The 17,277-nt window shown below is 48.1% G+C and overlaps 1 protein-coding gene across 1 annotated transcript; it reads left to right on the top strand.

Annotated features, from left to right (window-relative positions):
* The first annotated feature begins 2,118 nt into the window (after positions 1-2,118).
* On the top strand, positions 2,119-15,469 carry Cldn11 (claudin 11). Its single transcript, XM_048452652.3, has 3 exons — positions 2,119-2,528; positions 5,987-6,151; positions 14,254-15,469. Exons 1-3 carry the CDS (start codon positions 2,303-2,305, stop codon positions 14,484-14,486), a joined length of 624 nt encoding a protein of 207 aa, XP_048308609.1. The 5' UTR covers positions 2,119-2,302; the 3' UTR covers positions 14,487-15,469.
* Positions 15,470-17,277: the final 1,808 nt, after the last annotated feature.

Genomic DNA, 17,277 nt, shown 5'->3' with positions numbered 1-17,277 from the left:
ACTGAAGGCTGGAGTTTGATTCCTGCGACCCACGTGGCACAAGGGGAGGACTGACTTCTGCAAGTTGTTCTTTGACCTTGACACGTGTGCCATGCGCACACACCCATTTGTGTATGCATGCACACAAAATAAGTAAATCAAAATGTACTTAAAAAGATACATGCATGAAATTCTCAAGGAATGGATACAAATTTTATATTTAAAAAAAAAAAAGCAATGTGAAATGTCTTGATCCCATAGCCAGTAGTAGTGGAGTCAGAATTCGAACTGTGCAGCCTGGCCTGGTTGCACAAAGAGGAGCTGACGTTGTCAACAGCACCAGCCCCGCGTCAACCACATTGTAGGGTTGTCCCACTGAGCCACAGTAACACGAATGGAGTGTTTACCATTAGTTCCCAGGCTAAGAGGCAGCCCACCCGCTCCTCAAGGCCAGTCTTCCCTGGAAGACTTGGTGCCTTGCCGAGACTCCAGCATGAGGTTGGCTGTGGTAAACTCAACACCAACGGTACGGAACTGGTATCTGAGGCTTCAGAATGTTGAGCGCCAAGTGTTTGCGTTTGCTGAAATCTTCACTATTTTAGGAAGATTTAGGAAGTGGCCTAGATGACTAGATCAAGAATACTTTCAAGACTAGATCAGGACATAGTAAGAAAAGCCAACGGCTTTCAAGACTTCCAACTACACAGACCTGAAGCTGCAATGTGCTTGCCTGAGCGGCGCTTGTCTGGCACGCTCCAGTTCTGGGTTCGTCCCCACCCAGTACCTCCTTCCCCAGGGGCACAGGAGGAACCTTGTCTGAATGCACTAAGAAGGGGGCCGCCAGGCTGCGGTTGCTGACATCTTCCATTCCTCACTCAGTCCGGGCTGGTAGTTTTCTCAGTGGAGAACAGAGGCTCACTTATTTACCGTGATCCGGGCAGAGCGCTTCGCTTTTAATGTATCAGAAGTGGAACACCAAGCCCTTTCAGAACATTCAGAAAGAGATAACCAGGATGGGTTCCCAGGAACGGTCAGGGACAGTGATGAGATGGGCCCACGAACTCTCCTTCCTAACTGTGTAAACTTGAGGAACTCGTCATTTGAGGGCTTTTTTTTCCCTTTCTGTGTGGCATCGACAGTTGTTTCCATAACAAACTTTGGAGAATTCAATGAGCTGTAATAGCAAAACACACGCACACAATAAGCATTAATAGCAGGACTGAGTGTGGCTATTGTCACCGTTATTGTGACCAGAGCTGCTGATCTGATGTCACAGAAAAGCGTCTTTATTGTTTTACTCGCTTCTTGTGGAGTGTGTGTGTGTGTGTGTGTGTGTGTGTGTGTGTGTCTGTGGGCATGTGTGTGTGTGTCTGTGTGGTATGTGTGGTGTGTCTGTGTGCATGTGTGTAGTATGTGTGGTGTGCCTTAGGAGGATGTCCCATGTCCGGCTCTGGCGCCATCCACTTTATTCCCTTGAGACAGAGAATTGCACTAAACCTAGAACTAGGGTGGCAGTCAACAAATCCCAGAGATCCTTCTGCCTCAGCCCAGCTTCACTGGGGCTACAGATGTGCAAGTCACACCAGGATTTTTACACACTAGGCTTTTTATTTTATTTATTTTATTATTATTTTTTTAAATTGGGCGCTGAGGATTGGGATTCAGGTTCTCACCTGAGCATGCGCAGCAAGTGCTCTCATCCCGTCTTTTCTTGTGATAACATCGGAGTGCTGGTCCCCTCGACTCCTTAGGACCATAGGAAACTGTACTGGGCGCCCTTGGAAGAGTTTACAGCTGGGAAGACCGAGCGAGTGGGTAGTGGGTAGAAGTTGCAGAGGAAGACAAGAGAGAGGCCTCAAGAAGAGCGACTACGCTCAGGAAAAGCAACAGGAGCGCGACACGCCCCTTGCACTCCGCGGGTCCCCATCGGGATGGGATTAATTTACTTTCCAGCGCTGGCCTTGCAGTCACCCAGTGCCGCGGGGCGGCCTACTGCCCCCTCCCCGAGCCCTGCTCCATGCCACACCCCGCCCGGCTCGCGATTGGTCGGCTCGGCCCGGGGCTGTCGCGGATTGGCGCTTGCTGGCCCTGGCCACCGAGTTTAAAGAGGGGGCGGGGGCGCGCTGCCCAGCAGCGCTGCTGTCCCCGCCGGGCGCACCTGTCTTCGCTGCAGCGCTAGCAGCATCTCCCGCTCCACCTCGAGTGTCCCGAGCCAACGGCTCGCCAGGGCGGCAGAGGGAAAGCCTAGGACAGGCCTTGTCCAGGCCGGCGCAGGGGGCACAGTCCGCGAGGGTCGAGCCACGTGAACGTCGCTGCTGCCACCATGGTAGCCACATGCCTGCAGGTGGTGGGCTTCGTCACGAGCTTCGTGGGTTGGATCGGCATCATCGTCACCACGTCTACCAATGACTGGGTGGTGACCTGCAGCTACACCATCCCCACCTGCCGAAAAATGGACGAATTGGGCTCCAAGGGGCTGTGGGCCGACTGCGTCATGGCCACTGGTCTCTACCACTGCAAGCCCCTCGTGGACATCCTCATCCTCCCGGGTAAGGACCCTGAGCTTGAGGCAGCTTCCAGAGGCGGGCTGGGTCAGAAATGGGGCTTTTTCGACAGGGTTCTCAGAAGTTTGGGGACTCTAGCGACCTCTGAGTACATTTGTGACATCTCCAATCCCGCCTTGTAGGAGAATTAGCCCTAAACAACCACCTGTAGGCTTCAGTTTCTTAATCTGGAACATGGGATAATAAAGGCAATTTGGCCACTGGTAACACTGGCTAATGGCTTTGAGAATTTAATGAATCCAGTCCTATACACACGGGAGGAACTCACTCTTGTTAATTCCCATTGCTTCGTCATCCCAGGTTTCCAAGCTAATCTACCAAAGATCCTGAAGTCTGGCCCCTGCCTTCCCTCACGGGCTTCTGATCCGAGGTAGTCTATAGATCTGAGGAGGAAAGCACACAGTGTGAATGCTTTCACACTGGTGCCTGAGAAAGTATCTGCTGAGCTTCTGGGAGGTCCGGGACTCAGCCATCCCCGAGAGGTTAGGCTCATGTTCAAAGACTCTTTGGCTTGGCCAGATTAGTGAATCTCAGATGGTTCTCTAAGGTCTCAAGGCCTTTCTTATCTGGCCTGTCACCACCCATATCCTTTGCACGGAGGTCACTCAAAGGCAGTGACACCCCTCCCGTGCTAGAGTGTCACCCTTCCTCCAAGCAGGCTGCTTGGTATTGAGAAGAACCAGCACCCCGAGAGAGGGACAGTCCACCAGAGACAAAGGCAGTGCAGAGGGCCACTCCAGGGCTTGCAGCTGTATCTTTGGGTGTGTGTGGGAGGATTGATGAGTCTCCGAGACACTGGGTGAGGGAGTTTGGGAGGGCGCATCTTCCTTTGGGTCCTGTGGGGAAGATGACTTGGGAGGTTGTCAGCACCAGGTTCCTGCTAGAAATCTGTCAAGCTTTGTGGCTTTACTGTCACCTAAGTGAAGTTGCCTCTGGCCTTCGATGATGCTTGTATTTAAGGGCATAGCCAGGTCTTGAGATGAGAAGAAATCAACCCTAAAGTTACTGGTCTGAGAGTAGCTGAATTTGTGCCCTCTCCAGACCATTGGACTTTCCAGAGACCCTGTACCCCCTTTAAGAGTCCCAACTCTTTTCCAGGCAAGGTATTTGGAATCCACCTCCCTCTGCCCAGCTCACTTACTGGTAACTTCTTGACCTTATCCCAGGATGCGGTATTGGGAATTGAACCCGGGGCTTTGTTCATGTTAGGTGAACTCTCGGCAGACTGAGCTATACCCACACCTCCATTACATTTTAAGTTCTCTTTGCAGTTTCTCCTGGTCCACACCTTGCCTCTACCACATAGTAGGAGGGCACAGTGCACATCAGCCCCACCTTTCAGTGCCCTTTTCTCCATCTGGACATTTGGAAGGACAGGGTTAGGGAATCCTGGTGTGGACTCAGCCTCAGTTAATCCCGGCTTTGATAGACATGGGTCAGACTTCAGGACCCAGCTCTCACAATCTGGGCTACCCAGGACAGGTTGCTAACCCCAGTAGACCTTAGTAGGTCGTCTTTAAGGAATTTAAACCAAGCCAACCACTTGTCTTTCAGGATTGCTTGCAGGACTCAGTGAGATGAGAAACGAAGGTCCGATGTCATTGGCGATAGAGAGTTCTGACTGATGTATAAAATCCCTTTGTTTCCTCCCCCTGAAATTACATTTCCTGAGCATCCGCTGCCAAATGGCTTGTTTTCAGAGCACACAGACCATGCTGGGGGCAGGGAGTATATTGTGTGGAAAAGTTTAATTGTCCTATGCTTCCTTACCTTACCAACTGGGTGGGGGTAGGGGCACTGCTCTGTCTCTGACTTCTGATTCCAGACATGGCCCTGGGACCGCAGCACATGGCCAGCCTTGTGCCGTAAATTTCAGAGCATGGGTTTGAGTTGACCGCTGCCTTTGTGTGGGCCCTGGCTCTTCTCCCAGGTTCTTCTGATTGGGGGCGGGGAGGGGCCGGGCCTCAGACTTCTGGGGCTCCTCCTGGGATACCTGACAGGTTATCTCATTCTTAAAACGATGGGCAGTAGTTGGAAGAGAGCTCATGTGGCAGACCTTGCTAAGGGACAGTGGACGCTGTAGTCAGCACAAAGGGAGGTTGGCCGGGTCTGCCATGAGGTCGTGGTCCATGAGAAAGAGTCAGATTTTGGCTTTGTCCATAACTCAGCCTCACTCAGGCCACTATCTCTGCCTAAGAAAATGAAACAAAACAGACATTTATAAACACAAGGCTTTTATTTTTAAAGTGTGTGGGGGAATGCTTCAGTGGGAAACAATGAACGACGTAAATAAAAGGGGAACAGCAAACCTGCATCTGCGAAGCTCTTGGTTGTCTGTCCGGCTTATTTTATGTAACATTGTTCGTATCATAACACTTAGCGTTTTTATTTGACAATATAGAGTGGATACCTTTGCTCTACATCTCTTTTTCAACTCACCTTTTCCTTCATTGATAGTTCTGTCATCTGTTATGGGGGCATGAAGACCAAGGCAGGCGTCTACTCCACAGGAATCCCCGGGACTGGAAAGATCTTTTAAGCATTGACAGACCGTGGAGAAACATGCCCAGGCACCATTAATAAAGCAGGAAATGGAACTTGATCATCTAAGGGGATAGGAGCCATGAGGACAGCAGCCTCTGGGGAGGAGCGAGAGAAGGGATGTCGTAGTCTTAGATTCTAATATAGTCAGGGCTACATATCATACCTGGTAGGAACTGAGGACAAAATCATGCAGCATACTGAAGTGAACAGTACCACACTAGGCTGAGGGTGAGCATAGCCCCAGCACTGGGGAGGCTGAAGCAGGAGGATCATAGATTGAGAATTGTCTGGACAATGGAGAGTTCCAGTCCTGAAAAAAAAACAGCATTGCATCGACCCAGAACAATAATATCAGTAATATTTGCTGTCCATCTTCTCAGTGCTTAGCGTAGACTCTTTTATACAGACTCTTTGAACTGTGAATTTTATTGCCAGTGGAGTTCTAGTAGGGAGGTGGAGGCCTTTGCTATTATCATCACTCTGGAGACAAGCAAGTAAGATGCAGTAAGTCACTGACTCGCTAAGGTTCCATAGGCAGACCGAGTCGCCGTAGTCGAGTCAACAACCCGTCATCATAGGTGAGCTTCTGAACATTTGAGTTTCTAGATGAATCTTTAATAAGGTGTTATAATGATGCAAGTAAATCTTGACTGCTCCCCCGTGGCCAAGTGGTCTGCACCCTTGTCTGCTCACTCACTGCTATTATCACCCAGTTCCTTTAAAAGTTGGAGGTGCGGGGTGATCTTGGACAACGTTGATCACATTTTAAGTCTTAGAGAAGACAAGAAGGAGGAAGGTGGTGTTGAATTCCTGAGAGGTGGGATTCAGGAGTAAGAGGACCCTCTCCCCCCTCCCCCATGCCGGGGTCTAACTCGCCCTCTCTGTTCTCTCGTCCCCAGGCTATGTACAGGCCTGTAGAGCTCTCATGATTGCTGCTTCGGTTCTGGGTCTGCCAGCCATCTTGCTGCTGTTGACGGTTCTTCCCTGCATCCGAATGGGCCACGAGCCCGGAGTGGCCAAGTACAGGCGAGCCCAGCTGGCGGGGGTGCTCCTCATCCTGCTGGGTAAGCTTTCCCTCTGGCTCCCCAACTCTAGGGAATGTGCAGGAGCTCAGGTCTTGCAGTTGCTACATCAAGAGAAATGCGAAAAGAAGTCAGAGAACCTACCGGACAACTGAAACCCACAATCTGTGTCCTTTAGGTCACATTCCAGAGGAATTTAGACAGGACTCTGGTTACATCTGTGAGAAGGGCTGGGAGGTTAACAAGGAAAATCGGAAGAAAGGGGTTTGTGTGTTGACTCTCAGCAGGCTCTCCAGCAGAATCCCTTTAGAATGACTTGTTCACACTTCATAGCAGATCAATTAAACTGGAATTTTCTGAGGATCAGGTCAGGAAAGATTTTTTTTTTTTAGGAGACTCCCAGGGTGATTCTCACTGCAGTAAGAAATGAGAGCCTCATTAATAAGTAACAAAAAGGGCAGAGAAAGAGGAGCACAAAGGAAAAGGGGTGGGGCATGTAGACCAGGAGGTGATGGATGAGAATTTTGTTTAGTAGGTGTCCATTAATCAAGAATAGCAGGCACTGTGTTAGGCTGTGAGGACCCCGATGAAGGAAAGGAATGTCTGCTTTGGGTGTGTATAGATACTGCAGGATATGGAGTCTGGGGAGGTCACCCTAAAATGGCTTGTATGAAGTATACAGGGAAGGCAGCAGCTAAGTCACTCTGGAGGGGTTTCCCGGAGCACAGGGATCCAGAGAGTTGAAGGGAAGCTGACGGGTCACGGGGTGGAGGAAGGAACACTCTAAACTGGGGAAGTGGTTTGTGCTCGTTCAGTTTTGCTGATCATACCTGTACGCAGGCGCTTGATCTAACTTCCTACCGAGGGTCTTGTCCCCTGTACTGCCAAAAGAAATACTGGCAAGAAGCACATGTGTGATCTTAGCTTTTGCAAAGTGAAGGCAGGAGGATCTGAAGTTCAAGGTCATCCTCTTGGCTAATAAGGTTAGCCTGGGATACATAAGACTCATTGGGATACATGAGATACACTGTCTCAAAAACTAGCTCTTTTCTCTTACACATAAGAGTTCCAGAATATCTCCAAGTGAGACAGCCTGCTTAAGTAACTGCAGACCAGTCTACAAGTAGGAAAGAAACAAGCGAAGTATATAGATATAAATTGTGGTTTTGCTTTGCTTTGTTTCTGGTTTTTGAGTGGTGGGGAAGCAATGTGTAATTTGAAACTTTCCAGATGAATTATCTTTTCTTTCCTCCCCTCCCCTCCCTTCCCCTCCCTCCCTCCCTCCCTCCCTCCCTCCCTTCCTCCCCCCCCTCCCTCCCTTCCTTTCTCTTTTGAGATAGAGCTTATATAGCCCCGGCTGTCCTAGAAGTTGCTCTGTAGGCCAGGCCTGCCTTGAACTCAGAGATCCACCTGCCTCTGCCTTTCAAGTACTGGAATTAAAGGCGTGTGCCACCACTTGGCTGGCTTACTTAAAAAAAAATCCATATGTTTATGTGTGCGTACCCTGCACAGAGGCCAGTTGGTTCTAACCTTTCACCCTGGGGACCTGGAGAACAAACTCAGGTTTCCGCCCTTGGCAGCAAGCTCCTTTGCCCACTAAGCCTTCTCACTGGCCCAAGTTTTTCTTTATCTTTTGAAGGTGTCTTGGTACAGGAAGACAGTTTGATAGATGAGGAAAGTGAGATGGGGCTGGGGAAAGGATGTGCATCTGTCAGGCCCTGCTTGTCTGTCTCCATTCAATCTGTGAGTGAAAAGAAACCCCAGCCCAAGGAAGCATCACGGGAAGATTGGGATGGAGGGCCTCGCAGTCTGGGTCTAGCCTCATCTTGATACTGCCTGCCCCTCCTCTTACTGCTGTCAGGTTTATTTCTCAGTAGGTCTCCACTGACCCTCGGTTTCCATGTTGTCTTGACTGGACGGAGCTGGCTGGACTGTGGAGGTCATTGTCTCAAGTGTCATCTGCTGGTGTCCTTTATGTATTCTCACCGCCAGCCACAAGACCCTTGCTTTCCCACCTCAGGGATGGGCGGGGGAAGCCAGAGTGTGAAGGCGCCTTTGTGTGTAGCTCTGGGTTGTTTTCTGCCATTCTTCACTCTCTGGGGAGCAGTTGGTCCTGGGCCCATGCTCAGTCCTGGGGGGTCACTGATGATACCCCAGCCGAAGTATGGCTGCTAGCATGAAGTAGTTCTGGAGCTGGGATGGGGGTGGGGGGCTGGAAATGGGCAGTGCCAGCCAGTCCTGCTGGAGAAACGGAACATGAATCCAGTTCTTTCTGGTCCTGAGAGTCTCTGACTATTTTTCTGAAGGCTTGTCTGGCCAGCTGTGTCTTTTTAAGTCTGAGTGGGGAGGAATAGGAGCTTGGTTCTGTGGCTTCTCAAGCCAGAGGCAGTGTTCTAAGAGCAACAGATGGCTCACAGCTAGGGGAGAGTGGAGGAGAATCTAGCCTCTCAATTTTTAAGGCCCAAGGCCCTAGGACCTGATGCTTTTCACCTTGTCTGCTGGAGTCAAACCAGCTGTACTGAATCAGGATGCCACTACCCTCCAGCAGTGTCCAATAGGGCCGCTGCGGTTTCTGCGCAGCCAGGCTTCCTTCCTAGCTTAGTGAGAATGGCGCAAGGAAGTATGGGGCACACTTAGCATGGCATCTGGTGCACAGTAGGTCATCTGGCGCACAGTAGGTCATGGTTGTCATGATTATGCCATGTTGTTGGCTGGAGAAAACAGAGAGCCAACCCAGTCATGTTTGAGTTCTGCAGGGGCCATGTCCACGCACACAGCTGGAACATCACCTGCATCCATAGAATCGGAATGTGGAGACCCACAGTGGAGATGGTCACTGTTCCCATCTCAAGGAACCCTGACTCCTTGTTCTGATTCGGTTCATTCTTTTCTTGCTGGGCCGTGGAAAGCCCTTCAGCTGGACGTCTCTCAGGGAGTGGACAGGGAGGAACCGGTGCTCGGCTTCCTCAGGGACTTCTGTCTTCTTTTCTTTTCCCCTTTACACATCTGGGCCTGGTGGCTTTATTTATGGTGGAAAAAGTTGTTTCAGCGGCAAGCTTTCGGGTTAGTGGTGGACTGGACTAGACTCAAGGGTGTGGGCGAGTGTGAGACAGCCTGCAGATTTCCTACAAGGAGAGAGATCCTTGCCTTTGGAAAGGGTGAGGGTCTTAATCCAGGCAGAGGAGAACAGACTTATTTACTGTGTACATATATTTAGACGCTTGTCTAAATAAAAATTCCTCTCGGTAGTGGGAATGACGGGGCATCTCAGGAGGGCAGCGTCTCTGACAGTGAATGGAGACCCTACATGCTGTATGAATCCTTTCTGTGATTTTTCTTTTTGAAAAACCATTAACAAGTTCCCGGAAATAGGGCGTAGCATACAGCTTCAAACCCTAGCAACACACGCACAGCAATAAATACGAAAAAAAGTAAGTTTGACAGATAACCACGAGACCTGTTTTAGTATGCTGCAGGAAAACGTAGACGATGATGCAAGCCGGGAAAACGACGGGAAAAATGTCAATGCTGAGAGCTGGCCAGGAAAATAATGGACTTGAATATTCCATTGACTCGGTGACAGCGGTGAATGCTAGGTTTCCCTGACGGGCACTGTGTGGGAGGAGCTTTGGGAAGCAGTAGGTGAGAAAAGAGAAACTCAGACTTCTCTAGGTCCCTATGGGAAAAGAACAACAGATATGACTCCACAGCTCCTTAAGAAATATTACCTGTCCGTCTACCCCACCCCTCAGTCCCATGGGTAGGCTTCATACTTCCTCTCCAGTGCAGTTCAGCTAGGCTTCCCCGTCATCCTCAACTTCCCATCCCCCGACACCCAAGGCCTTAGATGACTCTGGTGACGATCTCAGCGTACCAAGGAGGATACGGCCAGAGCAACTCGAGCGGTTCAGTGCCTAGTGTAACTGCAGCAGGGCCTGAAACACAGCTCACATCATGGAAGAAGAGACGCTCGCTAGTCTGGGGACTCCCCACATTCCTAGTCTTCTTTCTCTGTTTTTCTCTCGTTTGTTACCTGAAAATTCAGACACATCTGCATTAATTTTATTTAACTTCCTCATATCTTTTTTTCCGTGTGTGTGTGTGTGTGTGTGTGTGATGTGCACCAGAGAGTGTTGGAGGAGGACCTTTCCTGTCCTCTATCCCTTTTTGCCTTATTCCTCTAAGACAGGTTTCATTCAGCTTGGAGCAAGGCTGAAAGTCAGCAGGTTCCAGTGTTCTTCCTCTCCTGTCTCCTACAGTTCTGGGTTAAAGGTGCAAGTGGCTGTGCCCAGACCTTTCCGTGGTGTTGGGGATTTGAACTGAGGTCCTTATGGTTGTCCAATGAGCATTTTTACCCACTGAGCCTCCTCAGCTCACACTTATTTCCTTTTCTTTTGTTACTTTTTTGGTTGACACCTAATAATTAATTGTACACATTTAAGAGGTTGTGTGTATCTTGTTTACTTAGTTTCTGAGTATTGCCATGTGTTATTTAACATCTAAAAAGACGGGAAGATACACTTAGATATCACTTTTGTAACTACTTTGTTTAGCTAAGATACATCATGAACTTTATCAAAGACTGCCCTGTCAACTAAGGAACACATTCTATTGTTTTATTTGAAAATTGTTCCTGATACCAGCAAATGTTCTCACTCTTTAACAAGGAGGGGATTTTACTTATGAGAAGGCAAATCTATTGTTCATCTGCCACCTCTTCCCTGAGTTGTTAGCTTCTCCTCCCCTAAACAGACTTCAGAGTCCTGCTCCTTCCCATGCAGGTGAGGATGGCATCTATTGAAGGAGTAAGAAATCCGAGCACAGAATTGCTGTCTTGTCTTAGAGACTTCTGACATAAATAGAGAAGGGAGACCTTCAGTTGTTCATCTTTCTTTACCTTATGGGTAGCTGTGACTTTTCATGGAAATCTATTATTTTTTTTCCCAGATAGCAGGACTATTTCAAACTCCTGTTTTTTGGAATGGGACGACAGATACACATGGAAACAGGCCTAGCAAGGCTCTGCCTTTCGGAAGACCAACAATGGCTGTGGTTTTATCACCCCTCCAGATTTTTCAGTGACGCGGTGCTTTGGCTTGTACTTCCTAACTCTACCGGTCAGTCAGCGCCCTCCCGCCCCCTCACCCGCCCAAAGCTACCGCTGAAATGGAATATGTTCTCCTGTTCTCCTTTTGTTGGTGTCTAAACAGTTTTCCTTTCAAGTTCAGCTGCAGGTTGCCGCAAGTTGGCCTCTAGTTTCCTTTCATGTTGTGTGGTGGCCTGCCATTTCTTAGCGGTTTTGATGTGCCTCGTCTCTGAGTGCCGCAGGAATTTCACCTTGAGTTCATTCGTCTGCAGGAAGGAAAAAGCTGCCGGTGTTCGTTTGCCTAGTTTGCATGGGTTATGGAAAAGGAGAGGTTTTGATGAGGTAAACTGTGAGTCTGCGGCTCTCGCTGTTAAAGTCACATTAAAATTTGTGACTGGGGTGTAGGGGAAGTGGAACCAAAACGAGACTACCTTTCCTTCATCTGTCTGTCCATCCATGCACCCTTCCATTCATCTGTCTGTCCATCCGTGCATCCATTCATCCAGCTGCTGGTCTTTTGTTTGTAGACCCAGTCCTCCACGGCCAGCAGCCGTTACATACATGAATAGGCATCTCCCTTTTCTAGTGAGTTACACACAGTAAATCTAACGTCTCTAACACAAGCAAAACCAGCCATCATTCTTGGAAGACAGAGTCTGACTCTTCCTGGCCGCTCTATCTGTGCTTCGGAAATAAAGGGACGCTAACTGGATTGGAGACCATTTCTGGTCTTCCTGGGTAAAATCTAAAGCGAATCTGAACGTTCTTAGTTTTCACAAAGGCGAGGAGTGGTGTAAGTGCTCATATGCACGAGTGTGGATGTGTGTTCTATGTGTAAATATGAAGTAGCCCGAAAGAATGACACTTTTTTGAACCATGAAGTGTTTTGAAACCAGTTAGCTGTTTATGGGAGGGACTGGTTGTACCGACTCAAATCAGTTGTTTGAGAATGAGACCTTTCTTCCTCACCTCTCTCTCCTTCCCCTGCTCCTCTCAGGGCGCCTGGGTGTTGGAAAGCTTGTTCTGGTGGCTGGGTGTGCACTCTTTAAGGCCAGGAACGACCTCTTCTTATTGTATATCTCCATCTTACTCAGGGGTGCAGCTAGTCCGTAGTTAATAAGAACTGATGTAGGCTACGTGATAAATGAGATATTTTCAAATCGTTTAGAATGGGTAAGACTTGAATCCTTAGTTTACAGCTGATGTTAGATAGATTGTGCTTCCTCCCCGTGGTCACACGGTGTACGTTAGAAAGCTTGTGTAGAAACCAGAAAATAGCATCCTGTGTTGAAAGCAACAAAGCCCCCAGGAGGGGGCTGGTGGTGTGGTGCTGTAGCTTGAACTTGGCCATGGTTTTTAGGATGCCCACTGGAAATCTTGTTCTGATCAGTGTTGTGTCTGGCAACTCTAACAGGCCATCTCTAGTTAAAACTTTTCCTAACGTTTCTATCCTGCTGTGGTTGAGAGACATCCGACTACACTAAAGGCAGTCATGGGGTGGTTTATCTTTTCAAGCCATGACTTTCAGTAAAACTGTCATCAGACACATGTGGCCATTTGAATGAAAATCATTAAAATTTAAAAAAAAATCAAATTTTCAATTTCATTAGCCCCACAGCATAGGTGAAATGGCCCTATGTAGCTGGTTTCTACCCTATTTGGTAGAGCTTGGGTAAATGTTTAAATTTTCTTGAAAAACATCTGGACTAGCAGGAAGATTTAGCAGATAGAGACACTTGCCTCCAAGCCTGTCAGTTCGAGATCGATCCTTGGCACCCACATTGTGGACTCCTGAAACTTGTTCTTTGACCTCCACGCACACCCTGTGATGTGTGTGCTCACGGATACTCATACGTGCCATAAGTAAAGTGCAACGACAATTCAAACCCTTGAATAGATGAGCCGGTTTTACCCCAAGAACCGTTCATTTGTGTGTTGGTGTTCTGTGATCGTGACAGATACCACACAAACTCAGACCCTTGCCTGGTCCTCTCTCCATACCAACAACGTTTGCGCCAGCAAGAGAAAAGGAACAGCTCGTCCAGGTCTTTGTGATGTGAACTGACTAACTCAAGAAGATGGTGTGGGGACCTGGATGGATACCATCTTGTTTCTCATTTTTGAAGATCCTGATTGTTTACTCACCCAGCTGGGAAACACGGAGCTGTGTGTGGTACTGAGCTGAGCACTGAGTTCCTACACATAATTAAGGCATGGCCCCTGCCTTCACAGACCGCAGAACGTGGGGTGAGCAATAGGCGTGTAGAGCCATAAGTCTAGTGTGATTAGGTAAATAGAACAATGGGATTGTAAAGGCAGAGAGCTGTGCCTAGCAAACCACAGGGTTCCATTCACAGCACCCCATACACTGCTTGTGTCAACTCACGCCTGATAGCTCAGAACTCAGGGGACGGGACTCAAGGTCGCTGGCTACACAGCAAGACAACTTAATGAGTGCAAGGTCCCCCTGGGCTCTGTGTGAGGCCTTGACCTGAAAAAGCTCAGAACAACAGCCACACCACCCACCCACCCACCCACACACACACACACACACACACACACACCAGAACCCGCACTAAAAGTAACACCATATATAAGTACAAACAAATACGTGGGTTTGGGGCTTAAGTGATTACATTAAGTCCTTACAAGGGTGTTTGTCTTTGGTACCTGTTGAGGAAAACAAGAACCAGCCATTGGACACAGTCTGTTGTAAGACATCTCACTCTATAGGGCAGAGATTGCCAAAGGAACCGTGCTTGTGTATTGGTGGGTTAATTAATTAATTAATTAATTAATCATTTTTCGAGACAGGGTTTCTCTGTAGCTTTTTGAGCCTGTCCTGGAACTAGCTCTTGTAGACCAGGCTGGTCTCGACCTCACAGAGAGCCTCCTGCCTCTGCCTCCCGAGTGCTGGGATTAAAGGTGTGTGCTGCCCAGCTTGCATTGGTGTTTTTGTAGTTGATTGGAAGGGGCGTGTCTGTGGAGTGAACTTGCTGCCCAGTGCACTTGGTGTGTGATGGATGTGCCCAGTCACCCTCTCTCCCTGTCTCCCCAGCTCTCTGCGCCATTGTCGCCACCATCTGGTTCCCCGTATGTGCCCACCGTGAGATCACCATCGTGAGCTTTGGCTACTCGCTGTATGCGGGCTGGATTGGTGCTGTGATGTGCCTGGTGGGTGGCTGTGTCATCGTCTGCTGCTCTGGGGATGCACAGTCATTTGGAGAAAACCGTTTCTATTACTCCTCCGGCTCCAGCTCGCCAACGCATGCCAAAAGTGCCCACGTCTAAGAGGGCTGCTCCACTGCCCACCGAGGTGCTGTAGATGCTGGGCCTGGGGCCCTGGGTTTGCTCGCCACAGTGGGGAGAAGCCCACTTCTCTGCCAGGCACTAAAGCCAAAGGTCTAGAAAGTATCCTGCCTGGTGGTTAGCAGTCTTAATACCCCACCCACCCCACCACTTCTCTAGCTCAGATAATGCCCACATAGTTTTCTCATGGTGTTGCCCGCTGTTAGCTCTTTCCTTGGGCATTCCATTGTTGTTGATTAAAAAAATATTTTGTTTCTCTCTTAAATTCAAATGTCTTGGAAACATAGCTGACTTGGGTGTGGATTGGATGAGAAATAAAAGACACTTTTCAAACGGTTACCGATGACAATGGGAGCCTCACAAAGGCACCTCTCTGTTTTTCCTTCCCTCTTCAGTTTCAAGGTCGCTTACACAGAAGAGATAGAAGAGGAGAGACTTGGGAACACAAGTGGGAGGGACTTCGGAGCGCTCTCTCTGTGAGAATGCTTCCTTTTTATAAGCGTGGGGTTGGGACTCTTCCTTAATTTGTGATTTTACATTTATCTGTATGTACTTTTTCAAGATTGATCGTTTTTATAACCATGGGTTTCCTGAAATTCTCAATTCACCAGTATGAAGGAAATGAACCAAGCAGACTTTAATATACAGGAAGTAGTAGTAAGAAGATTGTAACTTTAACTGACCAGCCACGATTTCCAGGTTTGTATGCTGTGGTTCTTAATTCTCCAGTTGTGTGTGCTTCACAATTAACACATTGTAAAAGCTTCCCCCCGTCTGTCCCCGTCTCCATTCTGCTAGCCATCTTGAAGCAATGTTGTTTAACACAGATTGTACTGTTGAATTTGGCTTCCTGGGTGTAAGCACTGATGGTCTATCAATATCAGAGACTCTGGACACTCCAAACAGGGTTGGTGCATTTTGTTCAGGTAAAATCTGTGCAATAAAATAACAAAGTGTCTCCCAAACTGGTCTTTAGTCTTCTGTTATTTTTAGAGTATTATCTGATTAAAAATAAAACAGAAACAAACAAAATAAAGCTCAACAAATTAATTTCTGATCACCAAGCTAAGAACGAATCATTTGGGGTTAGAGAGCTGGCTCTGTTGTTGAAGTATGGGGAGCTGCTTAAGTATGGGGAGCGATACAGTTCAGTTACAGTCAGCCCCAGTGCTAGCTCTCCCTCCCTCCCTCCCTTCCTCTCTCTCTCTCTCTCTCTCTCTCTCTCTCTCTCTCTCTCTCTCTCTCTCTCATGTGCTGTGTGGTCAGGAGGATCCCTGAGGGGGTCTAGATAGTAGGGAATCTCCAGGTTCAGTGAGAGATTGTGTTTCGAAAGAAAAAAAAAAAGAGAGAAGCAGAGTTGGGCGATGGGTATCTGTGAATCCATCTGGATTTGCAAAGTGAGTTTCAAGACAGCCAGGGCTACATAGAAAGACCCTGTCTCAAACAGAACCAAAATAAAACAAACAAAAAACAACAGCAAAAAATACGAGTGGTTTGGGGGAGATGCCTGGCTTTAACCCTTGGCTTCCACATGTACCTGCGCGCGCACACACACACACACCACACACACACACATTCTTTATTCACTAGATCATGGTGGTAGTGCATGATCATAAAAATGTGACTTTGTTGTTCTCTAGGTTTTTTAGGTGTGACTTCCTTGTTCCGGTGTCGGAGTAAGTGTGGAGTCATAAGAGTCAAGTTATAAGCACAATGCAGCCCAACCATGGCTTTGAAAACTCGAGGAAAGGACTGGCTAAGCCTCTAGGGAGACTTGGACGAATTCATTTTATTGGGTGTTAGTTGAAAGACCTACTTGTATTTTGTCCAAAGATACACAAGACAATTTGGACAAAGACATATTAAGTGTGTTTTTAAAATTGATTTGTTTTCTATTTCAGAAACTTTGTTAGGTTATGAGTTTGCTCTAAAAGACCAGGTTATAATATATTTTGGCTGTTTCCCCCAAGTTATTCAGGCTGGGAGAAGGCTCAGTGGATAAAGTGCTTGCCACACAAGTCCGAAGATCTGGATTCTAAGCTCCAGAAGCCATGTAACAGCTGGAGGCACAGTGCTGTAACCCAGTGCACCCATGCCAGGGTGTGTGCATCATCACAGCAGAGGCAGGGATAGGGCAGTAGCCAGACACTTGTAGATCAGCTAGCAGCAGTGAACCCATGAGACCCAGTCTTAAAAAACAAGGTTGAAGAAGAGGAAGGACATGCAGGGTTGCTTTCTGATCCCCAAATGTACCATCGCACGTGTGCTCCCCCCAACACACACACACACACACACACACACACACGCATGCACAGACTGAAAACACTAATTTTGTTATCTAGTATAGTGTATCCTTCAGATGGACAAAGTCTCTCTGGAAATGCCCATGCCCAAATATCATGGTAGAAACGATTTCTAAGTAACTTATGTAGAAAAGGCCTACTAATAGGTTCTGACTCTGTACTCCTAAGAGGAATTAACTTTATCTGCTCTCGTGAGTTCCATTAGAATGTGACCAATACACTTTTTGAATGGTCATAGTAAATCTTAATTCATGTGGAGACAGTGACTCCCAAAAGCACACCCCAAATGGCAGCCTCAACACACTGTCTACCTAAACCACAGGGAGGAAGAGTCCACACTCTGCGGTTTTCCATTTTGAATCCTCCCACACGGCTTCTCTTTATGTGGTGTGTGAAGGTCAGGTACCTGTACAGAACCGACAGGGATTTAAGCCTATTTAAGCATGAAGCCTTCAGCTTAAGACCCCATC

This window comes from Myodes glareolus, chromosome 20, assembly GCF_982192425.1.
Source record: "Myodes glareolus chromosome 20, mMyoGla1.1, whole genome shotgun sequence".
In the NCBI taxonomy this organism is placed as follows: Eukaryota; Metazoa; Chordata; class Mammalia; order Rodentia; family Cricetidae; genus Myodes; species Myodes glareolus.
Note: the sequence above shows the minus strand (reverse complement) of the source record. Positions and strands in the feature narration are given on the sequence as shown.

Coding starts and splice junctions, on each gene's coding strand:
- Cldn11 (XM_048452652.3), top strand. CDS start 2,303: ATGGTAGCCACATGCCTGCAGGTGGTGGGCTTCGTCACGAGCTTCGTG. Junction 2,529..5,986: donor GGACATCCTCATCCTCCCGG/GTAAGGACCCTG, acceptor TCTCGTCCCCAG/GCTATGTACAGGCCTGTAGA. Junction 6,152..14,253: donor GGTGCTCCTCATCCTGCTGG/GTAAGCTTTCCC, acceptor CTGTCTCCCCAG/CTCTCTGCGCCATTGTCGCC.